This window comes from Jaculus jaculus, unplaced genomic scaffold (genome assembly GCF_020740685.1).
Source record: "Jaculus jaculus isolate mJacJac1 unplaced genomic scaffold, mJacJac1.mat.Y.cur mat_scaffold_36_1_2353498_arrow_ctg1, whole genome shotgun sequence".
Classification (NCBI taxonomy): Eukaryota; Metazoa; Chordata; class Mammalia; order Rodentia; family Dipodidae; genus Jaculus; species Jaculus jaculus.
The window spans coordinates 2,186,120-2,214,012 of NW_025423492.1; the positions used below are offsets into that span (position 1 = coordinate 2,186,120).

Sequence of the window (27,893 nt, forward strand, 5' to 3'; positions counted from 1 at the left end):
CCACTATTGCAATTGTGTGAGCATCATGTCAGGTTGTTTGCTGCTAAGATCACATGTTGCTTGGGCAGATGTTAGTCATATTCCCCCGTCACTCATGTACCACCTTCTGGCACTAGGTGAGCTAATTGTCTGGGGACTGACTCTTCAAGATTCCAGCCAGGTCATTCCATGTTGTTCATACCAACAGCATTGGTGTCTTCAGCAGTAGGCTATTAGCACTACTCTGTGGTGGGTCATCAATTGCTCTGACAGAAATATGTCTTCTTTTGGGACACCTTGTAGGTCTCTCTTATCAACAGCTCATTGTGGATATTAGCCACATGCCAGTAGTGGGAGTTACAGGCCAGCACCAAGGAAATGAAGGAAGAAATATATTGGTTATATAAAAGAGATAGAGAAAAGAGAGAGAAGAGGAAGAGAGAGCGAGGGAGAGAGAGAGAGAGAGAAAGAGAGAGAGACAGAGAGAGAGGAGAAGATTAAGGTTAGTCTTCATCATACCCTCTCCAGGGCCTTGTGATTCAGGTATTCCCTCTAATGACCCCATGAAGTTTCAAACATTTAGTCTGTCTTTTAGGATGTACAATTTTATGGTACCATTGCATTTGGATCCAGTTTAGTATACCCACACCCACATTACCCTCCCCTCCCACCCTGACCTCTTATTTTCTGGTCATAAAATGCACCACATAAACTAGGTTAAACACAAAAACCACATGATAATTTTGATAGATGCAGGAAAGGCCTTTGACAAAATACAACATCACTTCATGATCAAAACATTGGAGAGAATTGGCATGATCGGTTCATGTCTTGACATAATAAAGACTATACACAAAAGTTCCTAAAACAAAAGTAATATTTTATGGAGAGAGATTGGAGGAATTTTCATTGAGATCAGGAACAAGACAGGGTTGTCTACTCTCACCTCTGCACTTCAATATAGTACTGGAAATCCTACCTCAAACAATAAGAGAGGAGTAATAAATAAAAGGGATATATTTGGAATGGAAGAAATTAAGTTAGATCTATAGGCTGATGGCATCTTTCTATATATAGGAGACCTGAGAGAGTGCATCCCAAAATTCTTGAAGGCGATTATATTCTTTAGCAAAGCAGCACAATACAAAATAAATGCACAAAAATCAGAAACCTTTCTATAAGAAAATGACAGAGATGCAGAGAAAGAAATAAAGGGACATTGTCCAATTTTCAAAAGCACAATAAATGAAATATATTGGAATAATGTTAACCAAGGAAGTGAAAGATTTTTACAATGAAAACATAAAAACACTCAAAAAATAAATTGAGGAGGACCTGAGAAAATAGAAATATCTGTCATGGTCTTGGATAGGCATAAGTAACATTGTGAAAATGCCAATTCTACCAAAGGCAATAAACAGATTTAATACAATTCCAATTAAAATCCCAGCATTACTCTTCACAGTGATAGAAAAAAATGCTCTCAAAATTGATATGGAAAGGCAGAAGGCGTCGGATAGCCAAGTGTATCCTCAGCAAAAGAAATAACTCTGGAGGCATCACCATGCCTGATCTAAAGCTATATTACAAAGACTTAGTAATAAAAACAGCATGGTACTGACATAAAACAGGTGTATAGATCAATGGTATAGAATTGAGGACCTGGACTTTGGGTCAAGCAACTACAGCTACTTGATATTTTACAAAGGCCCTAACAACATAGGCTAGAGAAAAGACAATAACTTCAGCAAATGGTGCTGGACAAACTGGATAACAATATGCAGGAAACTAAAACTTGATCCACACATCTTGCCATACACAGCATTCAAGTCCAAATGGATCAAAGACCATAATATAAGACCAGAATGTCAGCTACTACTGGAAGAAAATATAAGAGGCAATTTCCATGATATATGAATGGAAAAAGACTTCCTCAACAAAACCCCAGTAGCACAGGATGTTAAAGAATCACTCAGCCAGTGGGATCACATGATGCTGAAGAGTTTCTTCACAGACAAATATACAATAAGCAAAACCAAAAGATTACCAGCAGAATGTGAGAAAATATTTACTAAAATCCAACTGACAGAGGCCTATTCTCTAGAATCTACAAAGAACTCAAAAACTTGATCAATAAAAAGTCAAACAATCCACTCACCAAATGGGGCAAAGAATTGTTCAGGCAGTTCACAGAGGAAGAAATACAAATGGCAAACACACACATAAAAAAATGTTCATCATACATAATCATCAGGGAAATGCAAATTGAGACAACAATGAGATTACACATTGCCCCAGTAAGTATAGCAAACATTAAAAAATCAAATGCTGGTGAGGATGTGGAGAGATAGGAATGCTCATCCACTGTGGTTGGGAATGTAAGATGGCACAACCACTTTGGAAAGCAATATTGAGACTCCTATAAAAGCTGACTACATAGTTACCAACAGACCCAGTTATTCCCTTACTGGGCATATACCCTAAAACCTCTAAGCCTCAGTCCAGAGAAATTTGTTCAAACATGTTTATAGGTGATCAATTCATAATATCTAAGATCAACACAGATGTCCATCACTAGACAAATGGATAACTAAGATGTGGTATGTCTACACGATGGAATTCTACATAGCAGTAAGGAAAGATGACACAATGAAATTTGAAGAAAAATGATCAAACCTGGAACAGATCATGCTCAGTGTACTCACCCAATCACAGAAAGATAATTGCCACATAGTCTCACTCATCTACACCACCTAACCTGAATGTAACCAAAATGCCGACATACCTATCAAGTATCTCAAGGACCAGACAATAGGTTGGGTGGGGAGGTAAGGGAAGGTAAGGGAAGTGGAACACAAATCTGGGCCCAAATGGCAATGGTACCATAAAACTCTACATCCTAAAAGACAGACCAAAGGGTTGAACCTTCACCAGGCTCTTAGAGGGAACACCTGAGTCACAAGGCCCTGGAAGCTGGAAGAGAGTCAGTAACCAGATTGTTACTGTGTCCAGTTCCAGAAGGTGCTGCATGGGTGACTGGGGGAAAATGACCAATATCTGCCCAACCAACTCATAGTCTAACCTATGTAGCAGCAAATAACCTGTTGTGAATCTCACACAAGTACAATAGTGGTACACAGCCATGGTGGGTAATCGGCTGCTCTTGATTTGGCTAAGTGATCAGGTCAGTGACAGAACTCATAGCTGGAGCTGGGAAACAAGACAGAACCACATTAAAAAATGAGCCCATTCTCCACTACTACCAATCATGGGCTACAAGAGGGCCTACACCTATTAAATTCTCTCTAAAACAATAAAGATTATCCAATTTATCTGGTGCTAACTTTACTTTCCATCAGAGAATCTGCTTCTCTTTTTCAGATAGACAGAGGTCCTCAGGGTAAAACCACCCCATTGTACCTCAAAAGGGTTCAAGCTGAAACTAAAAATAATTGGCAAAACAAGCAACAGGGTGAAGGAGATTGACACACAGCACAATCAACTCATACCAAATCATATATCCACAGACACAGAGGCTCCCAAAACCTCGTGACTGAAGCAGACCTAAAATGAACCTAACATGGCTCAGGGAAATTTGTGGGAGAGGGGACAGGAAGAATTTCAGAGCCACACATTGGGTGATGATACACAGAGACATTTCCTCCTACCCATAACTGATGGCTAAGAACACAGTACATGACCCATATACCCCAACAAGGAGGGGCCAGGTGGAGGGGGGAAGACAGGAGATGGCTAACAATGGTTCCAACTTAACTGTATTCACTGAGTCCAATACTAATAAAAAAATTCAAAAATAAAGTTTCCCTTTAATTTGAAACATTGCAGCATCCCAGTGTACTCAAATGTAGGAACTTATATATTCATTCCTTTAAGGAAGATTCAACATAGTCCTCATTGCCATGGTTTTTCACTGACTTAGACTCTGGGATCAATACTACGTTAGGACCTTGCTAGGGGAATTGTGCTATTCTGCACTGACTCCATTTTCTCTACCAAAGATTCAGACATAGCCTTTCCACCACTGTAGATTCACGCCAAATAAATACTCAATGTAACATCTTCATTGTGTCAGAAAGAAGTCACTACAGGAAGTAAACCTTCCCCCCACCATGGACTAGATACTCAGCAAATACAACCTGAACCCATTGTGGGGTCACAAGACCCTCATTCCAACTAAGAAAAGACAGAAACAACAGGCTCAGGTGAAACCAAAGAGAGGAACTGGCAGGAGGCATGAGAGAGCTGCATCCACAGTGGGCTGGACAACCTGCACCAGGGTGATGGAGACAGGCACTGAGGATACTCACAACACACCAAAGCAGAAATCCAGTGCCTACTGAGAGCTCCACAGTAACGCAGACTTAAAGAACACCCACCATGGCGGTCCCTTGTCATCCCAGGGCTGGGACGGCAGAGGCAGGAGCATCCCTGAAATGTACTGGCCAGGTGGTCTAGCTGAACTAGGTTGCTCCAGGCTCAATGAAACCCTATCTCACAACATAAAATGTAGAGCCTTAAAAACAAACAACAGATCTTACCTCAAAAAACAAACAACAAAAAACAGAGAATAATTGAGGGAAATAAAATCAAAAGCATGATATCCACATATGAAAGTGCCAAAACACAAATAAAATAATTATCTTCAAATGCTGGGCAGACGTGGTGGTGCACACCTTTTATCCCAGCACTGGAGAGGCAGAGGTATGAGGATGGCCATTAATTTGGGGTTAGCAAGCGACTACATAGGAATGAATACCAGGTCAGTCTGGACTAGAGCGAGATCCTATGTCAAAAAAATAAAACAAAAAAATAAAGAAATTAATTAAACTTTGCTGTCACATGTATGAAGAGGAAAAAGTGCTGTTCATATAAGGACATGGTATTAGCTTCAATTTTAGTTATCTGTTTCTAATATTTTCCATTGAACATTTTTGTATCATTATATGTACATGTATGTATGTATGTATGTGTGTGTATGTATATATATGTCTGTCTCTCTGTATATATATATATATATATAGATTCTTATAGCCTTAGTAGCCAAAAATACTGGGACTTTTCAAGTTTACAAATAGGGTAAGACCCTGAGCATTGAAGTTTGGAACCCCCAGAATCCACATAAGACTGGATGGCATAAGGCCTGCATCTGTCATTCAAAAGTACCTACACCACTGGGTGACAGAGTTAGGGGAAACCCAAAGCATGCATAGGTGGTTAGATGGTCGGTACCACAGAAATCATGTCTCTTGCTCTCTCTCTCTCAAACATGGTGAATGATGAGGCCTAACATCCCAAGACTTATGCATTCCCCCAACACCACATAGACACATACAAACACACACAAATGCCATAGTCTTCAATTTATTCTTTACTTTTTTTTTGAGACAGTCTCCCTCTAGCCCAGGCTGAGATTAATTAGTGGGTAAGGCACTTGCCTGCAAAGTCTAAGGATCCAAGTTCAATTCCCCAGTACCCACATGAAGTCAGATGCACACAATGGCTCATGTGCCTGGAGTTCATTTGCAGTGGCTGTAGGCCATGGCATGCCCATTCTCTCTCTCTGTGTGTCTCTCTCATTATGTAAATAAACTAATTAATTACAAAGGACGTCAATGACAAAAAGGTCAGGAAACTGAATAGCAGAGCAAAAGTGGCAGAACCTTAGGAAGCAAGACTCCCATGGAGGGAGTGTCAAGGTGAAATTTGAGTCTCCTTTTCCTCCTTACTATATTTTCTTCATATTAATTGTGTGGTAGGGTTGGGGGATGTCTCAGTGGTCAAGACAATAAAATTTTAAAAACAATTGAATGGTGAGAAAAACAGACATTCATTTGCACTAGTTCTCAGCCACTATGAACTTTGAGATTAATTTAAAAGAGCTCGGGATGGGTTCTGGGCTTGTATGTGCTCACACAACTTAATGATGTGCAGTCTGTGTGTGTGTGTGTGTGTGTGTGTGTGTGTGTGTGTGTGTGTGTGTGTGTTTGTGTGTTTGTACTTGTGCATGCATGTGCATGTGTGTGTACACATACATGTGTCATACAACTGCTCATCTCTTCATATATCAGAGACCAGATGTCAAGGTTAGGTGTTTGCCTCAAGGCCTGTTTGACCTATTCATTTGCACTAGTTCTCAGCCACTATGAACTTTGAGATTAATTTAAAAGAGTTCGGGATGGATTCTGGGCTTGTATGTGCTCACACATCTTAATGATGTGCAGTGTGTGTGTGTGTGTGTGTGTGTGTGTGTGTGTGTGTGTGTGTATGTGCTTGTACTTGTGCATGCATGTGTGTGGACACATACATGTGTCATACACCTGCTCATCTCTTCATATATCAGAGACCAGATGTCAAGGTTAGGTGTTTGCCTCAAGGCCTGTTTGACCTATTCTTTGAAACAATGTCTCTCAATGAACCTGGAGGTCATGAATTAAGCTAGATGATCTGGCCAGTGAGCACCAGGTATCCTCCTGTCTTCACCTCCCCCGCACTGGGACGGCAAGGGGGCACCACAGCACCTGGCTATTTACATGTGTACTGAGGCTTTGAACTCACGTTCTCATGCTTGCACAGCAAGTGCTTTCCCCATTGAACCATCTCTCCAGCTCCAATGTCAGTCACTTTTTTGTGTGTGTTTGGAGTAGTGTCTCATTGTATCCCAGGCTGACCTAAAATTCACTCTGTAGTCTGAGCCTGACCTTGAGCTCACAGCCATGATCCTCTTACCTCTGCCTCTCCAATGCTGGGATTCAAGGCATAAGCAACACCACATTCCACTGGCCAGTGACTTTTAATTCTATGTCATGTACAAAACTTTGGCTCATCCATAGCCTGACTTCCACTTGGGGTCCTTTTTTCTTGGGCAAGCTTTCCAGGTTAGAGAGATCTTTCCAGGTACCTCTCCCAGTGACTTGGGGGTGCAGAAAGAGATTATCACAGCAGTACACACAAACTAATATTGGGAATACCGGGTGTCCTGGCATTTAGACATCACCTCCAAGACTGTGAAGCCTACAGGTACCACAAGGATCCCTGCAAGTATATTTGATTTCTCTTAGAAATTCAGATTAAGGTGAGCAGACTTGACACCCCTGAGGAAATATTTCAGATCCAGAGACATCTGAGTACGTGTTCTCATAAAATAAACCCTGACATATAAGGAAAAAGAACAGGGGGTGTAGAGATGGCTCAGAAGTTAAGGTGCTTGTCTGTAAAGCTAAAGGATCCAAGTTCAAGTCCCCCAAACCCACAGAAAGCTAAGTACACAAGGTGGCACATGCTTCTGGTTTCGTTTTCAGCAGTAAGAGGCCCTGGCATGCCCATACTCTGTGTCTGTGTCTGCCTTCTCTCTGTCTCTCTCTCTCTCAACTAAATTAAAAATAAAAAGAAACAAAGCCATTGACTCTTAAGAACTTAGATGTATGACCTCATCTAATCTAGATAGTTGAACTCTTAGGACATTTTTGTTCTTTTCTTTTTTTTTATTAATTAGTTTTGTATTCAGCAAATACAGTAAGTTTGGTACCATTATTAGGCTCATCCTCCCCTCCCCTTGGCCTCTCCTTGTTGAGGTATATGGGTCATGCATTGTGGAATTAGCCTTCAGTTATGGGTAGGATAAATGTCTCTGCATATCATGACCCAACATGCGGCTCTGACATTCTTTATGCCCCCTTTTCCACAAATTTCCCTGCGCCATGTTGGGTTCCTTTTTGGTCTACTTCAGTGATAAGGTGTTGGGGTCTTCTGGGTCTCTGGCTCTCTGATTTTGTAGGAGTTGATTTTTCTCTGTGTTAATCTCCTTCACCCTTGTGCTAGTATCAGGTTCACCATGAAAACAACACCCTTTCTTGTTTCACAAGTTGTGTTTTTTTTTTGTTGTTTGTTTGTTTCAGCTGGGGCCCTTTAGAGTTATGATGGGGAGGCTCTCTCCTTAGGATCTATATCTATCTGAAAAAGAGAAGCAGATTCTCCAACAGAGAGTAAGTTAGAACCAGGACAAAGGAGATAACCCTTACTTTTTAAAACAGAGAATTTAATAGGTGTAGACCCTTTTGTAGCCCACGATTGATAGTAGCTTGATAATGGAGAGCGGGCTTATGTTTGGATATAGATCTGACTTGTTTCCCTGCTCCAGCTATGGGTCTCATATCACTGAGGGGATCAGTTAGCCAAATAAAGAGCAGCTGGTTCCCCACCATGGCTGTGTGCCACTATTGCACTTGTGTGGGCATCACAACAGGTTATTTGCTGCTAAGTAGGTTAGATGCTTGAACAGATATTGGTCAGTTTCCCCCAGTCACCCATGTAGCACCTTCTGGCACTAGACTCACTGACTGGGGACTGACTCTCTTCCAGCTTCCAGCCATACCATTGCATTTTACGTGTCGACCACATAAAGTGTCTTCAGCAGTAGGGTCTTACCACTAACCTATGGTGGGTCATCAAATAGTCAGACAGAAATTTGTCTTTCTTTTAGGAAGTCATATAGGTCTGTCTGATCAAAAGCTCATTGTGGATGATAGCCACATGCTGGTACTGAGAGTTTCAGCTCAGTGCCCACTAAGAAAAGGAAGAAAAAGAGAACTAATTTACAAGAATTAGAGAGAAGAGAGAGAGAAAGAACGAGCTAGAGAGGGGAGAGAAGGAGGGAGGTAGCTGTAGAAGATTTAGGTTGGTCTTCATCATACCCTCTCCAGTGTGTTGTGGCTCAGGTAATCCCTCTAAGGGCCTGGTGAGGGTTCAGCCATTTGGTCTGCCTTCTAGGGAGCAGAATTTTATGGTGCCATTGTCGTTTGTGTCTAGATTTGAGTTTCCCACCCCTTCATTGCCCTCCCCTCCATCCCTACCCATCCTATTGTCTAGTCCACAAGATGCTTGCTGGGTATGTAAGGCATCTTGGGTAGATTCGGGTAAGGGGCTGTAGATGAGTGAGACTATGTGGCGATTTTTTTTCTGTGATTTGGTAAGTTCACTGAGAATTCTAGGTTCAACCATTTTTCCTCAAATTTCATTGTGTCATTTTTTTCTTACTGCTGTGTAGAATTCCATTGTGTAGATAGACCACACCTTAGTTATCCATTCTTATAGTGATGGACATCTGGGTTGATTCCAGCTCTTAGCTATTATGGATTGAGCTGCTACAAATATGGTTAAACAAATCTCTCTGGCCTGTGGTTTGAAGGTTTTCGGGTAGATGCTCAGTAAGGGAATAACTGGCTCGGTTGGTATCTCTATAGTCAGCTTTTTCAGGAGTCTCCATATTGCTTTTCAAAGTGGTTTTACCATCATACATTCACACCAACAGTGAATGAGTGTTCCTTCTTCTCCACATCCTTGCCAGCTTTATTTTCATTTGATTTTTTGATGTTTGCTGTCTTTATTGGGGTAAGGTGGAATCTCATAGTTGTTTTAATTGCATTTCCCTGATGATTAGGGATGATGAACATTTTCTTAAATGTGTGTTTGTCATTTTTATTTCTTCCTCTGTGAACTGCTTGTTCAGCTCTTTGCTCCATTTTGTGAGTGGGATGTTTTTGGCTTCTTACTGTTTAGATTTTTGAGTTCTTTGTAGATTCTAGAGATTAGGCCTCTGTCAATTGGATAACCTGCAAATATTTTCTCCCATTCTGTGGGTAATCTATTGGCTTGGCTTACTATATGCTTGTCTGTATAGAAACTCTTCAGCTTCATGAGATGCCATTGGTTGAATCACTGTTTAAGATTGTGAGTTAATGAGGTTTTGTTCAGGAAGTCTTTTTCCATGCGTATATCATGGAAAGTACTTCCTACATTTTCTTCCAGTAGTAGTCGAGTTTCTGGTCTTAGATTGAGGTCTTTGATCCATTTGGACTTGAGTGTAGTTCATGGCGAGATGTGTGGATCAAGTTTTAGTTTCCTGCATATGGTTATCCAGTTTGTCCAGCACCATTTGTTGCAGTCTTTTTTTTTCAGCCTCTATTGTTCGGGCCTTTGTCGGATATCAAGTAGTTATAGTTGCTTGACCTAAAGTCTGGGTCCTGAAATCTATTCCACTGGTCTATACTCCTGTCTTTATGCCAGTACCATGCTTTTTTTTTTTCCTTAATTTTTACTAACATTTCCCATGATTATAAAAAATATTCAAGGGTAATACCCTCCCTTCCCCCACTTTACCCTTTCAAATTCCATTCTCCATCATATCCTCTCCCCATCTCAATCATTCTACTTATATATATACAATATCAACCTATTAAGTGCCCTCCTCCCTTCCTTTCTCTTCCCTTTATATCTCCTTTTTAACATACTGGCCTCTGCTACTGAGTTTTTTCCTTCTCACACAGTATCCCAGTCAGGGAGAACATGTGGTGCTTGGCTTTCTGGGCCTGGGTTACCTCACTTAGTATAATCCTTTCCAGATCCATCCATTTTTCTGGAAATTTCATAACTTCATTTTTCTTTACTGCTGCATAGAACTCCATTGTATGAATGTACCATATCTTCATTATCCACTCATCAGTTGAGGGACATCTAGGCTGGTTCCATTTCCCAGCTATTATAAATTCAGCAGCAATAAACATGGTTGAGCATGTACTTCTAAGGAAATGATATGAGTCCTTAGGATATATGCCTAAGAGTGCCATGTCTCTTATTTCTTTCTCTGTATCTTTGTCATTTGCATATAGAAAGGGTACTGATTTTGTGCATTTATTTTGTATCATGCTACTTTGCTATAGGAGTTAATCACCTTAAAGTGTTTTGACATGGAGCTTCTCAGGTCTCTTACATATACAATCATGTCATCAGCAAATAGAGGTAACTTAACTTCTTCCGTTCCAAATTGTATCCATTTTATTTCTTTTCCTGTCTTATTGCTTGAGCTAGTACTATATGGAAAACAGAGGTGAGCATAGATAACCCTGTCTTGTTCCTGATGTTGATGGAAATTCCTTCAGTCTCACCTCCATTAAGTATTATTTGGACCTTAGGAGATTTGTATATTGCCTTTATTATTTTGAGATGTGAACCAACCATGCCAGTTCTCTCCACTGTTTTGATCATGAAATGATGTTGTATTTTTTCAAAGGCATTTTCTGCATTGAAATGATCATGTTGTTTTTGTGGAGGGATGCCCCCGGTGACCCCTTGGCAGTCAGTTACTGTAATGGTTCCTACTGCCCATGAAGTCACGACGACCTAATTGCTGGCGCCAATAAGCTGTTTTCTGCATTCTGTTTCTTTTCTGCTTCCTTCTAGTTGTTTGTCAAAGAACAGCTAGTTTCTACGCTACGCTTACTATTAATCATGCACGCAATCAGAGTACAAAAAACAATTTGAGTATTGAATGTGCCCCTCCTATTATTAGGGCAATGGAGGAAATGTATAACTCTACTAGGAATAAAAAATTAACTCTAGAACAGTTTTTAGATGGTGTAAAGTAGAAACAGCTTATGATGTTTTAGAACAATACTGATCCGGAGAAAGTGAAAGTAGAAATGTTTATCAGTAATGTTCATAAGAAGCATGACAATTCTACAGAAAAAGAAGTTACAAAAGTTAGGCATTCCCACCAGGAAACTTCCTGGGGGATATGTTCAGTACTTGATCAAGGGCTGATAGTAGACTCCCAGAGCTGGGAACTACCTAGATCCACTCCCCTATGAGGGAGGATATGATAAATTCGGTAATAGATGAATGAATTATGAAGGAAAAAGGAGGCTATGGCATTCTCTTCCATTTATGAAATGCTTAACAAGGACAAGTAAGCCTTGGTGCTTATACTCTAGACAAGTAAGAAAAGAATTCCTGGAAAACATTAAACCAGCCTTAAAATATTGGTGGTCTTTTGGATAGAAACACTTTTATAATGAATATGAGGATTATATAAATAATCTAATAAGTGGAAAGAGATGGCTCTCTGCTCGGTTTATAAAAAATAAATAACCTATTGTTCACCTTACATCCCTTACCCCAAGCTTCTATTCATGTAAAGCTGTGGTCAATGGTACAAGATGTCCTTCTTAAAAAATGGGTACATTCCTGCCTGATAAATATTACATGTATGCTTACAATAAAACAATACTTAAGATTGTTTAGATTAATGATTTCTGAGATCATTTGTGTTTAGCCTTGTTTATGTGGTGTATTACATTGACAGATATCTATATGTTGAACCTCCACTGTGTTCCTGGCATGAATCCCACTTGGTCAAGATGGATAATACTTTTGATGTGTTGTTGGATTTGGTTTGCGAGGATTTTTTTCAGGATCTTGCTTTGGCTCTAACCTTCCAAAGCTGCCTGAGCTCTTGCCTGGTAGTGGCCCCAATGTTTTCTGAGCTCTCATGCTGTAATGCACCAAAGCTGCCTGTGTTTGCACCAGAAGGGGCATTGAGGCACCAAGAACCGAGGCAGCCCACACTCTGGCGTGCCCAAACACCAGGACCCAGAAGTATTCTAAGCTCTGCAACAACAGGACAATGGTGGTAGGCCACAACAGACAGGGATGGTCCTGAACCTGAGCTGAGGCAAGTGACAGAGACAGCCTGAGCTCCCATGGGCAGTTGCAATGGGCCTGGGCTTGTGCATGAATGTGCAGTGGCCAGTGCAGTAAGTGAGCAAATGGGCCGAACATGCTAAGCTTACACAAGCAGGGATTGGCGCAGTGGCACACATTTCGCAGGCAAAGTGATCAAAGGAGCCTGAGCTCCAATGGGCCCATGAGTGTATCCTGGCCAAGGTCACTCGTGGCCAGGGGTAGCAGGGCGATCACCCCTGTGCAGTGAGTCAAGTGGAATTGTATTGGCCTGGGACCCTTTTCCTGTAGTAAGTGTGGGAGGTTCCTGAAGCTGGGAATGTGGGTTCAGTGGCTGCTTGAGGGGAGGGGTGGGCTACCCGCATGTGAGGAATCAGTGATTCCCTGTTTTTTTCATCTCTGTGCCCTCCAACTGGCAATCTACTTGTGGGGGTCCAGCCCTGGCTTGAAGAAGGGCCCCTGAAGAGAGGTGTGAACGGGAGCGGTGAAATAACGACTCTAAGTCAAGTTCTGGTGCAAGATGACAGGCTAATGCTGAGGGCAGCTGAGTTTTTCTATCTTTTTCTCTCTGCCTCCTTATCTGTTTTTATTTATTTATTTATTTATTTATTTATTTTTCTCTTTCTATTTTTCTATGTTTTTTTCTTTTTATTTTTTGTCTTTTTTTCTGTTTTTCCCTGTTTCTATGCTTCCATGGTTCTATATTTCTCTGCTTCTCTGCTGCCACAGCTCTTAGTCTCAGTCTTTTATTTTCTGATCACGTCATGCAAGAACAAACTTCAAGAAAGGTACAATTTTACAGAATTCATAGAAACTTTTTGTTATTCCTTATCATCAAACAATCCTATAATTATTCACCTCAAGTAAAGTCATCAGGCCCCTGTAATGATTAACTGCTTTTCACATTTGCCCCATGTCTGTGCGGTCAAGCACTTGTGATTTCCTGGACTTCTACTTTCAATTACTCTATTAAAGGTGAGAGGTAAAACAACCACAAATGGGGCTTCCCATCATTAATCACTGATCCAGCAGATCCATTTATCCTTTAGTTATTTATTTTGAATTTTCCTTTTAACGTCCCTCCAATACTTAGACTTTGGTCCCCCCACTTGAACTATTTCTGACTTTGGTTGTTTTTCTGTAAGGATTCCTGTTAAAGAGTCAATTGCAATTGCCACCACTTTGAAAAATTAGTCATATAACAATGTTTACATTGTTCCAGGAGGTTTATTGTTTCCTCATAAGTTTACTGTACTCCATGCCTGACTTTCTGTAAGGCCTTTAAAGAAAACAATTATCTTGGACCCATTTTCTTGTTTTTCCAATTCTGTGCAAGGGCTTCTTTCAGATACATAGACCAACACTTTACTAACACCATTTTTTACTGGAAAAGTAAACTTATCGATTGGGACACCAAGTGAAAGACAGATAAAGACAAACATTATACAGAAAACCACATATTTCTGTAGCGTAGAGAGCGAAAGATATTTCTATAGAGGGCCCTATTTGGACTTCAGGGAAGATACAACTGGGCTGGAGCTATGTCAAGCAGCTCTTCAGTGCTCGATTCCTCATGATCCTGAAATGGCATGCTTGCCGTCTCAGGCATCTACTAGAGGTTGCTCTCCCCTAAAAGAAACAGTGACCCCTTAATGTCTTGCCTTTCTTTCCCAGGGATGTGTGGCACAGATGCGGTCGCCATTTTGTCCAGAACTCTAATATTTTAGTTTATTTTTTATTATTTTTATTTATTTAAGAAGGAGAGGAGGAAAAAGGCAGATAGAGAGTGAATGGGAACACAAGGGCCTATCCTCTAGCCACTGCAAATGAACTCCAGATGCATTTGTCACCTTGTCCATCCTGCTTACATTGGTCCTGGGGAATTGAACCTAGGTTTTTAGGCTTTAATCAGTATGTATCTCAAAAAATTTTGAATATATGCTCTTCACATCATATAAATGGTGCACGATATTTCATAGTTAAAAATTGTATCAAGGGGTTGAAGAGATAGATTAGCAGTTGAGATGCTAATATTTTATTTTTATTTATTTATTTGAGAGAGAGATAATGTGAATTCCAGGGCCTCTAGGTGCTGCCAACATACTCCAGATGAGTGTACTACCTTCTGCATCTGGTTTATGTGCATTGTGAGGAATTGAACCTTGGTCATTTGGCTTTGCACACAAGTGTCTTAACCACTAAGCAATCTCTCCAGCCCCATTTTTCAAATTCTTAAATGTTTCCAGTGATACAATGTGAAAAGTGTAGACAAGTAACAATATCCACAATGTACAGGATAACTTTTCAAATACACAGGACAAAACACAAATGGAAAAACTGCCAGTATCTCTGTATCTAGTTCACCAGGACTTGGTAACAAGTAGTCAATGTGGGTAGCTTAAAGAACTGCCATTGCACTCTCGTGATTTTGGAGGTTGGAAATCCAGTATCATGGTGCTGATAGCACTGGGCCTCCTCATGCTTCCAGAAGGTCACCTTCTCCCTGGGTTTTCATGTGACTTTCCCTCCATACTTCTCCATATACAAGTGGCTCCTCTAGTCATGGCACACTTTTAACTTATTTACCTGCACATTAACTCTATACAAAAATAAAACCACATTCTAAGTTATTGGAGGTGAGGACTTCTGCTTAGCACTTCAGTCTATATATAATAGTACATTAGTGTAAAATCTTCAAGGAAGCAATTTAAGGGACCAATAAAAAATAAATTAAACATGTATTTTCACATCATTTTGTAGTTATCACATTAGAAACCAATAAAAGAAGGAAAACATGCATTCTTGATATTCAAGAGGCTGTGGGAACTGACTCCCAGAACTATGAAAGGGAATTGAAAATGATGAAAAAATTCCTATGAAAAGCCACTCTGTATCCTTACCTCTGACGCAGGCATGGGCTCTCCAAAGAGAGAAGTTGGACACGTGCTCTAATATGTGTGAAAAGATGTAAGCATCATCAGCAGGCAGTGACTACTCGAAGTGATGAATGAGCCAATCAGAGCATGTGCATATTTAGTGGCATAATTCCCTTTGGGCCCAACCTAGAGATCCCATAGCTCTGGAAACTTATTGTGTGAATTGTTGATATGGTGGGCCCCTGCCCACCAGAGACATTTGCACAAGTAAACCCTTAGCTGTGGGACAAGATCCAGGGTAAATGCAATATCCCAAAGAGGAAGAAATAGTTTTACCTCCAGAACTCCTTAGAAGACAAGACATCACACTTGGACAAGTGAGAAAATAAAGATACAGTTCTCATTACATGAGTTTGTGGGCTGAAATTTTTACCAGATTCTATAGGGTGGACATTTGTGTCTCCCCAAATGTATGTGTGGAATTCTAGTGCATGATTGTAGTCTTGGAGGTGATGGTCTCATGATGGGGTTCTTTGTCTTTACATGAAATATCCAGAAAGCATGAGCCTCAAAGTTCTGTCATGTGAGGATAGAGACAAAAATAGCTATCCATGAGGAAGTACCCTCACTACACTCCACATCCATTAGAGCCTTGATTTACTAGCTTCTGGAACAATTAGACATAAATGTTCATCACAAGCCATTCTTGCATGTATTCTGTTAAAGATACTCCAAGGTAGTAGGACAATAGGCATTATGATTACCCAGTTGACATTTCTAAACTCAGGGGGGAGGTGACATTGGAATCATCAGACAAGAATGCTGCCTCATGAATTAGATTCACAAATTGACAGGATCTCATTAGAAGGTCTGTAAGAAGAAACCAAGACATTCACACAATAATAATTAGATAATGTTTGGCTCATTGGATCTGTCACCACTTTCTTCAAATGCAAATTTATTCAAAAATATGTAAGCGAGGTCTGGAAGGGATCATGAAGACAATAAGTAAGCCCAAATTCTGGCATCTTAAAAATGTGCTTCCTGGACCATTACCACAGCATCTCCTGGGAGCTCGTTGGATGTGCTGAATTGTGAAAAATGGGGCTGGAGAGATGGCTTAGTGGTTAATACACTTGTGTGCAAAGCCAAATGACCAATTCACACACAATTCACACTCCTCAAGAGTTTTGGACTCAGAATCTGCCTTTTATGCAACTTCCAAGTGATGCCTAATGCCACATAGTGTGAGCAGCTTTTGTCTGGGCAATGCTTCCTAGCCAGGCAAGAGAGAGTTGGCTAAGGGTAACAGAAGACTTTTGCTTGAGCCTTGGCATTATAACAGGCAGAAGACCAGGGAATGCAATCACTTCGTTTATAGGAATTGAACTGTACATGTTGATTCTCATCATTCCCTATACTTTATAGATACTGTAAGTTTCTATGGAAACATAATATTCAGGGATTTAGAAAAATCCAAATGATCCCATCCAGTAATCAATGTAATTTGGTGGACTAAACTGTTTTTCTTTCTCCTGACCAACTCTTAAATGCCCTCATTATAAAATTTCATCTGAAAGGTAAGAAGAATGTAGAGTAGATAAAGGAGTTCATTGGCTCATGATGAAGATGTAATCATTGCTCTACGATGGCCTGTTCAAGGAGACTGTATTAAACAAATGCATCACCACACACCATTGCCCCAGAGGAGATGGTCTAGTTGGCTCCATGCTCACCTCCAAAGCTTGTGCTCAATTCATTCTATGCTTTCATTAGACCTCTGTACCAGATTCTGATGTGCTAATATTTGTCTGGATTATTCTTCACTGCAAAACACACAGAATATGCACATACTACCTGAAATGCCATAGAAGAGGTTTTCATGTTGGGCATGTATTATAATTTGATTCCAAATATGTAAGCAGCAATACAGCTAACAAAGAATTAGAAGTTTTTAGCCATCAAAAGATAGGAGAGAGCTATAGAGATGGCTCAGTGGATGAAGAACTTGCCACACAAGTGCATCCTAGTTGAAATCTTCAGAAGCCACATAAAATCCAGATGTGCAGCATAAAATATGCAATCCGAGATTGCTTATGATCAAATATGGGAGAGACTGGAGAATTACAAAGAATCTTGCCGAGCCATCCTGGGGAATGCTTTGTTGACTGAGAGACACAGCTTCAAATATGGTGCAAGGTGAGATCTGAAACCTGAACTTGTCCTCAGATCTCCACATGTATGCTGTGGCTCACAGATCCACATGAATGCACAATACCATGCACACACACACACACACACACCATGCACAGAGACACACATGAAAAGGATAGAGTAAAATTATGTGAACAAGAGGGTACATGGTTCTGAACTAAACTTTCAATCATCGATCAGAGATCTGAATTTATGACATCATAATTCATCTTTGACACTGAAGTTATCCTCAGAACATATAGAATAGAGAACCTTTAATGTCTATTTTCTTTCAGCTCACTGTTCACTTTGGGCTGAATTTTTTTTTTTTTTTTGTTAGTATGGGTTCCAAGAAGTTTATCATTTTTTTTTTGGCATGTGAAAGATTTTTAGATATGGACATAATTAGTATATAAACAACACATGTTGGTATCATCCTTTCCCTCCTCTCTGCCCCTTTTCTGAAAAGGACTACCTTATTTGGGATGCATGTCCACCCCATGGGGAATGTATGCCATGTGTTGGGGGTGGGGAAAGGCAATGTCTCTATGCAACATGTCCCAACTTGTGGCTCCAACAATCTTGGCACACCTCTTCTGCAAAATTCCCTGAACGATGCTCGGAGCATTTTAAGTCTCCTTCAGTGATGAACACTTAGCAGCCTCTGGATCTCTGGTTTGGTAGATGTTGAGTGTCCTCAGTATATTTCTCCATCATCCATGAGCTGATATCAGATTCACTAAGAAAGGAGCACTCTTTCTCTTTTCCCCAATTCCTCTGTGGGTTCAGCTGTGGTCAGAGAGGCGTGCACTTGGTCGTTTATCTCCTCAGGTCTAGCTCCCATCTGAAAAAGAAAAGGAAGTTCTCCAATGGAGAATGAAGTCATTGCTGGATAAATGGGATAACCATTATTAATTTAGAAAGAATTAAAAGGATGTAGACCCTCTTATAGTCTATGGTTATGGGGATCTTTATGGTGGAAAAGAGAATTATTATCTGGATATGGTTCAGACTTGTTTCCCCGTTCCAGATATGGTTTCCTTTCCACTGAATGGGTCTGTTAGCCAATCCAAGAGCATGTGGTTATCCATCATGGCTGTGTGCCACTATTACATTTGTGTGAACATCATGTCAGGTTGTTTGCTTCTGAGTTACTTAGACTTTGACTTGCTTGGACAAATTTTGTCCACTTTCCCCCTGGAAGCTCATGTAGCAACTTCCAGCACTAGATGGGTTAATTGTCTGGGGACTAGCTCTCCTCCGGATTCAATCCAGGTTTCTGCATAGTCTGTGCTTACAACTGTGGACGTTTATTTAATGTTACAAGAAATCATACAAAAACTAGTGATGATCAATCCTTTCAATTCTAAAGACCATCAGCAGCAGACAGAGAGATTCCACCATCACATCATAAAGGGGATCAAGCATGTACACAAGGTGAGCCAAAACACAGGCTTTGCTCCATGTCTTAAAGATGCCATTCTATTCAAAGATCTGCAATAAAACCCTAATAATTTGTTTTATTTGTTTTTTCTTTGAAGATTTTAAAATTTCATTTATTCATTTACTTAAGAGAAGAAAAAGGGAGGGAAGGAGAGAAGGCCAGAGAGAGAGAGAGAGAGAGAATATAGGCTCACCAGGGACTCTGTCTACTGAAAATGAACTCCATATATATATACACACACACACACACACACACACACACACATGGGTCCTGGGGAAGTGATCCATTGTCTTTTGCTTTTCAGGCAAGCATATTACCTGCTAATTTGTCTCTCCAGCCCTGAAGATTTTAGTATATGAATCTACTGTAATTTTATTACATTTTTCCATGTTGCTCTCCTTTGTCCCCTCCGCATTCCTATTCCACTTTCCCTCTTCTTTTCAAGTTGTCCTTCCTCTGTTCTGATGTCTCACATTTTTGTCTTTCTCTGTCCTCTGTCACATTGTTGATGGCCTCAACCTTGCTCAGGTCTTGTGGTGGTGACAATCTCTTCTGTGAGATCATAAATGCACTAGTTATATTTCATTGTGACCTGTGCTTAAAAATGCAAGGGCTGAGGTAAGGTGGGGCTGAGGTAGGAACCAAGACAATAGGAACTATTCAAATTGCTGTCCATTCACCATAGGACAGATTTTGATCTCTAGTTCCTTAACCTATATTTCTGAAATGCTGAGGCTTCTTGAAAATTTAGTGCTTTTCCTGCTTAGCTCTGCATTTGTCTTAACTCAGTCACATCCATTGTCACCTCCTGGGTCACCAGAGTCCTCATAATGGCACTATCACTTTTCATACTTTCACTCCCATCTAGAAAGGAACTAAGAAACATTTATACTGAACTGTAATTGACTGATGAGTATTTCAAGCTTTGACAATAAAGGTATATTTCCAAGTTTGAGAGGCCAAGGGCTTAATTTTCATGATGGCACATGCAGGGAAGAAAGCCTCAGGAAATGGTGACATTTCAGGAAGAGTTGATTTACTTGAAGATATGCATGTATTACTTTTCTTAAGAATGAATGTACAGGAGTGGAGAAATGGCTTAGCAGTTACAGCACTTCCCTGCCAAGCCTAAGGACTCATGTTTGACTCTTCAGGTCCCACATAAGCAAGACTCACAGGGTGATGCAAGCACACAAGGTCACACATGATCACTAGGTGGCACATGCATCTAGAGTTTGATTACAGTGGCTGAAGTCCCTGGTGTACCAATTTTCTGTCTCTCAAAAAAGTGGGACGCCAGTCTGTTGGACTTCTTAAAAAGAATATTGTAAAGCAGTACATCATATAAATTCCACATAACATGTACCATTGAGACATGAGGGTTCACATGTGAATTTTACCTTTGATACTGAAGTCTCCTTGTGTTTATTACAGGCCAATGCTCTATACATAAACAGATGATTAGTAATTTTTTTTTTAAAACCAAGCCATTTAATCGTTTGAAAGTAAACAATATATGGAACTGGACCCCAGGCTCTATGCATGCTAGAGCAACAGGTCCAAATCGTCGTGTGGTGTTCTGAAGAACTCAGAGGGTCAGCTCTCAAGGTTGTGGGAGGCAGTGATGGGATCCATGCATTCCATTAAGCAATTTTGTTAATTACCACAAACAGACCCCAAGACTTAAGATGGGAAAAATTCAACTCTATGTCTTAGGGATAAAGGGAGAATACTTGTCATACAATCAGATACCTGAGCTAACCCAGCTCACAGGGGATGTGAAGCTATGGTGCAGGCTGGAGAACAGTCCCTTTGTTGTTCATTTCCACGTGAAGCCACAGCACGGGTGACCAGAGGCGAAGAGTTCTCACCAGAACAGCTTTTTAACAAGCACTAAAAGTGAAAAGGACCCTCTAGTGTGGCACACTGATTAAGTTTATAAGGTCTTACTTTTTCTCCTTTTTCTCTTCCTTCTTAACATCACTCTTCTCCTTATCTTTCTCCTTCTCTTTGTCATCTTTTCTCTCCTTCTTGCTTTCCTCTTTCTCCTGCCCCTCCTTCTTTTTGGCATCCTGGTTGGCGATCTTGTCGTTGATGAGGTTATGCAAGGCAACCACAGAGCAGATCAGTGAGGCCAAGTATACCACCACCATCTGGTCATTGGTCTTCAGGTAAAAGGCTTTGACAAACTCTTGCAGGCTGACATCAGGTAGCAGGTTGAAGACATCCTGCAGCTGGTAGATGATCTGATGGTTGATGGGCAGCTTGCCTGTGGCTACTTTCTCTAGGTAGCTCCTGATATCCAGAAGCTTGGAGTTCACTCCCTTCAAACCATGGACTTGGTTTGTGATCCGCTGGGACAGCATCCCCACTGCTGTATCTTTGATATCTCTTAACAAGTGTTCCACTCCAACTTCCTCAGCTTCCTCTGCTCCAATTTCACTGGTCACATGCTCAAATGTTTTCGATGTTGGTGTTCCATCATCATGAACTTCTTCCACTGAAATGTATGCTTCTGTGGGCAGCCCCAGGTCCTTTGGTTTCACATCAATAATGACCAATACTGAGTTAGGGCAGTATCTTTTCATGAGCTCATTGATGGCAATGTCATTCTTGTGCAGTTTAGGACCTGTGTGGTACCACCCAACTATTCTTTATCTGGCATTAACCTTCTAAAACATTCTATACATGTTTTCCAAATAATCATGGTCTAAAAACCAGACAGAATCATCTTTATCATCTTCATCAAAAGGGACTGCAAAACTGTTGGACACATCCAGTACTTTTTTCTGCCATGATCCCAAAAGCACACCAACAACACGCTTCTGGTTTTCAACCTTGCCAATTCGGTTGAAATTGTCCACCACACTGAGCAGCACCAGCGGGTGGACCACCACCTTCTGCACTGCCAGCTCAGGCATCGCGACACAGCCCGCCTGCCTGCCTGCCAGGCCCGGCTCCCTGCGACACGCAAACGCTGGCTACCACGGCTACCACAGCGACACCCGCGGATCCTCCAGGCCCAGCCCCGATTAGTAATTTTTTGAGCTTAAATTTCAGCTTATGGTATATAGATGAATAATTTGCAACATGCTTATATGCACAACTGTTTGTGTATTGGTATAAGTAAAACAAAAAGCTGGATTACAATTATACTATAAAACGTGGTGCTGCAACAAATGTTTAAAATGAATAACACTTTATTTTCCTCAAGAAAAGGAAGAAAAGGATGTGGAAGAAGTGCAAGAATTTCTTACTTCTTTAAAATATACTTCAATATATCCAACCTTAAAAGTGACTGACAAGGACTAGAGAGATGGCTTAGCAGTTAAGGCACGTGCCTGTGAAGACTAAGGACTGAGATTCAGTTTTTCAGGTCCCATGTAAGCCAGATGCACAGGGTGTTGCATGGATCTGGAGTTCGTTTGCAGTGGCTAGAGGTCCAGGTGTGCTCATCCTCTCTCTCATAGATAAATAAAAATAAATCTTTTTAAAAAGTGACTGACAAGCTAGCACTGCAGGAGAGTCTCCTCAGGCAATCTAGGGGTATATACCAGCATTCCACCACTGTGTCCTGGATTTCAGTGAGATCAAGGAAATAGATAACGGGGATTTTGAAGAGCAGAGCAATTAACTGTTCATTGTACAAATTATCTGTATTAATTGTGGTAAATTTTGCATATCAGATACCACTGATTCCTAAAGTCATTCCAATTCCCTTAAAGATCAGCAACCAGAAAATATGAGCACATAAATATGTGTGTGTGTGGGTGTGTGTCTAAGCTTATGTTTCTGGATTCATTATGCAGGTTAAAATATATGGTTACATTTTATACATTCTGTTATTTGGAGGAGAGTGTCTTTGCCTAAACATCTGTACTTGTCCTCTCTCTCTCTCTCTCTCTCTCTCCTTGAAGTCTTTGTTAAATATTAATCTCGTAATAGTAAGATTGTATTAAAACACCATTTCATATAAATGTGATATATATATATATATATACATATATATATATATATATATGCATATATATGTTATATATGTGTACATAATGCTGCCAATTAGAGAGTTAACCCATATAATCTTTCTAAAATATTGTTAGCTGATGATAGAGGTTCAAGATCATGACTGATGTTAGCTTATTAGTCCTGTTCCATACATTTAGGATGAAGAATAATTGAAAATCATGTGAAATATTTATTTAAAATATTTTCATTACACTGCTATTTATAGATTACAGCTAGGAGTAATCTCAGACTGCTCCTTAGCAAAGGTGAAAGTAAATTATGTTGTAATAGAAATGAAAATCCACCTCAATACCGCATAGATGGAAAGACACCTTGAGCTTGAGAAGGTTTATTCACATCAATGTATCTGTTATTTTAAATTATTCTTTGTGACTAACAAACTCTCCCTCTGCTTCTAACGCAATATCTTGAACCTTGATGAGGTACTCTGAATCTTCAACGAATAAATACTTCTTGAAGTATGACAATCTTCAAGACAAACTGCATACAAACAAAGTCCCTGTAGTAGCAAGTGACATATCCTGTTAGTTAAGATGACATGTATCACTCACTTATGCCTTCATGTACTTTGCATTTTATCATTTTATGACACCCCCCACATTGAATGAACATCCTGTGTCTAGAATGGTGACAGTTACAGTGAAAATAGAATGTGGGGAAGACTCCAGTAGCTTAATCAGGAAAGCCCAGGAGCACCAGGTCTTCCACCCCATGTGCCTGACAAAGAAGTTACACTGTGCCATGCACTGTGGTAGGTAGTGTACTTGCATTCTAACTAAAGAGCACAGAGGTAACTGGTATAGAATATTATCTTTAAGAAGAGAAACAGAGAGCCTCATCACCTGGATACTAAGAATATAAGAATTTATACTATTTAGAAAATAAACAGGATTTCATAAACATGTGCATTTATGTTGTTCCCAAAATATTAACTTCAATAGGTATATTACAATAATCCATTTAAATCAAATATAGACATGGAATTTCAAATGAACTTTGAGGACAGAAATGACTAGCTATTCTAAGGACTATGTTGCTGGATACATATTTCAGATATTTTCAAAATTTTAACACAAAGCAATGAATAAATGTGCCAAGAAAGCATACATATATTTTTTGTAAGTATGCAGTACTTTATCAGCAGGACAGGGAAGATCCATAGCTACTCAGTACACCTTTCCTCTCTGTAGGCACATTGTTGCACATTAGATTTCCCAAAATTATTGCCCTTTTAAAACTGAAACTTTGCCCCCTTGATTAACATCTTTTCAGATGGCAGTCACCTTGGAACAACACAGAAGGTATCATGTGCTGGAAAGGAGTGACTGGAATACTGATTAATATCTCAATCACACATTCCAAGGCTCAGATTCTAGACCCCGAGTTGCTTGGACAGATATTGGTCATTTCCCCCAGTTGCCCATGTAGCACCTTCTGGCACTAGACTCGCTGACTGTCTGGGGACTGACTCTCTCCTGGCTTCCAGCCATGCTGTTCCATTTTATTTGTCAGCTGCATATGGTGTCTTCACCAATAGGGTCTTCAAACTGTCCTTTGGTGAGTCATCACGTTCTCTGACAGAAATCGGTCATTCTTTTAGAAAATGTTGTAGGTTTCTCTGATCAAAAGTTCATTGTTGGGCTGGAGAGATGGCTTAGCAGTTAAGCACTTGCCTGTGAAGCCTAAGGACCCCAGTTCGAGGCTCAGTTCCCCAGGTCCCACGTTAGCCAGATGCACAAGGGGGCGCACGCGTCTGGAGTTTGTTTGCAGAGGCTGGAAGCCCTGGCATGCCCATTCTCTCTCTCTCCCTCTATCTGTCTTTCTCTCTGTGTCTGTCACTCTCAAATTAATTAATTAATTAATTAATTAATTTTTTAAAAAAGTTCATTGTGGATGATAGACCCATGCTGGTACTGGGAGTTACAAGTCAGTGCCCCATAAGAAAATGAGGGTAAAAGGTAACTAATATGTAGGAGTTCGAGAGGCAAAAGAGAGGCAGAGGGATAGGGAGAGAGGGAAGATGTAGAGGATTTAGGTTAGACTTGATCCTACACTCTCCAGTGTCTTGTGGTTCAGGTGTTTCCTATAAGGGCCTGGTGAAGGTTCAGCCATTTGGTCTACCTTTTAGGAAGTAAAATTTCATTGTACCCATGTCTTTTGGGTCTAGATTAGTGTTTCCCACCCCTTCAATGCCCCCCTCTAACTCCGCAAACCTCCTAGTGTCTAGTACATGAAATGCTTGCTGGGGATGTAAGGTATCCTGGGTAGATTCAGGTTAGGGGGTGTAGATGAGTGAGACTATGTTGCGACTTTTTTTCTGTGATTGGGTAAGTTCACTGAAAATGATCTGTTCCAGGTTCAACCATTTTTCCTCAAATTTCTTTGTGTCATTTTTTCTTACCGCTGTATAGAATTCCATTGTGTAGATACACCACATATTAGTTATCCATTCTTCTAGTGATGGACATATGGGTTGATTCCAGCTCTTAGCTATTACGAATTGAGCCGCTATAAACATGGTTGAGCAAATCTCTCTGGCCTGTGGTTTGAAGGTTTTAGGGTAGATGCCCAGTAAGGGAATAACTGGGTCTGTTGGTATCCCTATAGTCAGCTTTTTCAGGAGTCTCCATATTGCTTTCCAAAGTGGTTGTACCATCCTACATTCCCACCAACAGTGAATGAGTGTTCCTGCTTCTCCACATCCTCGCCAGCACGTATTTTCATTTGATTTTTTGATGTTTACTATCCTTATTGGGGTAAGGTGGAATCTCATAGTTGTTTTAATTTGCATTTCTCTGATGATTAGTGATGATGAACATTTTCTTAAGTGTGTGTTTGCCATTTGTATTTCTTCCTCTGTGAACTGCCTGTTCATCCCTTTGCCCCATTTTGTGAGTGGGGTGTTTGTCTTTTTATTGTTTATATTTTTGAGTTCTTTGTAGATTCTAGAGATTAGGCCTCTATCAGTTGGATAACCCAGAAATATTTTATCCCATTCTGTGGGTAATCTATTGGCTTGGCTTATTATATGTCTGTCAGTAAGGAAACTCTTCAGCTTCATATGAACCGATTGGTTGAGTGACTGTTTAAGATTGTGAGCCACTGGGGTTTTGTTCAGGAAGTCTTTTTCCATTCCTATATCATGGAAAGTGCTTCCTAAATTTTCTTCCAGTAGTACTTGAGTTTCTGGTCTTATGTTGAGGTCTTTGATCCATTTGGATTTGAGTGTAGTGCATGATGAAATGTGTGGATCAAGTTTTAGTTTCCTGCATGTGGTTGTCCTGTTTGTCCAGCACCATTTGTTGAAGATGCTATTTTTTTTTTCCAGCCTCTATTGTTTGGGCCTTTGTCAAATATCAAATAGCTATAGTTGCTTGATCCAAAATCTGGGCCTCATGTCTTCCGTTGGTCTATATTTCTGTTTTTAAGCCAGTACCATGCTGTTTTTATTACTATGACTTTGTAGTATACCTTTAGATCAGGTATGGTGATGCCACCAGAAGTATTTCTTTTGCTGAGGATATGTTTGGATATGCAAGTCCTTCTGCCTTTCCATATGAAATTTGAGATCATTTTTTTTCTATCTCTGTGAAGAACACTGTAGGGATTTTAATTGGAATTGCATTAAATCTATATATTACCTTTGGTAGGATTGTCATCTTCACAATGTTAATTTTGCCTATCTAGGAGCATGGGAGGTCTTCCATTTTCTCAAGTCCTCCTCACTTTCTTTTTTGATTGTTTTTTATATTTTCGTTGTATAGATCTTTTACTTCCTTGGTTAACGTTATTCCTAGGTATTTTTTTGTTGTTTTTGTTGTTGCTATTGAAAATGGGACTATGTCCCTTATTTCTTTTTCTGTATCTTTGTCATCTGCATTCAGAAATGCTACCGATTTTTGTGCATTGATTTTGTATCCTGCTATTTTGCTATAGGAGTTAATCACCTTCAGGAGTTTTGGGATGGTGTCTCTCCAGTCTCTTACATATATAATCATGTCATAAGTGAATAGAGCTTACTTAACTTCTTCCTTTCCAAGTTGTATCCCTTTTATTTCCTTCTCCTGTCTCATTGCTTGAGCTAGGACTTCCAGAACTATATTGAAAAGCAGAGGTGAGAGAGGACATCCCTATCTTGTTCCTGATCTCAATGGGAATTCCTCCAGTCTCTCTCCATTAAGTATTATTTGGGCCTTTGGAGCTTTGTATAATGTCTTTATTATGTTAAGATGTGAACCGGCCATGCTGATTCTCTCCAATGTTTTGATCATGAAGTGATGTTGTGTCTTGTCAAAGGCCTTTTCTGCATCTATCGAAATGATCATGATTTTTTTATGTTTAAACTTGTTTATGTGGTGTATTACATTGACAGATTTTCATATGTTGAACCACCCTTGTGTTCCTGGGATAAATCCCACTTGGTCAAGGTGGTTAATGCTTTTGATGTGTTGTTGGATTCGGTTTGCAGGAATTTTGTTCAGGATCTTTGCATCTATGTTCATTGGGGAAATAGGCGGGTAGTTTTCTTTTCCTGTGGCATCTCTGCCTGGTTTTGGGATTAAGGTGATACCAGCTTCATAAAAGTATTTGGGGAGCTTTCCCTGTTCTTCAATTGTGTGGCACAGTTTTGGGAATATTGGTTTGAGTTCTTCCATGAAGGTTTTATACATTTTGGCTGAGAATCTATCTGGTCCTGGACTCTTCTTTTTGGGGAGGTTTTTTATTGCTTTTTCAATCTCTATGAGTGTGATGTGTTCATTGAGATGATTAATCTGCTCTGAATTTAGCTTTGGTACATGGTATGTGTCCAGGAATTTATCCATCTCCTCCACACTTTCCAG

The 27,893-nt window shown here is 40.2% G+C and overlaps 1 protein-coding gene across 1 annotated transcript; it reads right to left on the reverse strand.

Moving 5' to 3' along the window:
* Window positions 1–20,875: 20,875 nt before the first annotated feature.
* LOC123457329 (26S proteasome non-ATPase regulatory subunit 7-like) lies at window positions 20,876–21,947 on the reverse strand. Its single transcript, XM_045141313.1, is given in 1 exon segment — window positions 20,876–21,947. A coding segment is annotated over 1 exon segment (975 nt). The 3' UTR covers window positions 20,876–20,972.
* Between the last annotated feature and the right edge of the window lie 5,946 nt (window positions 21,948–27,893).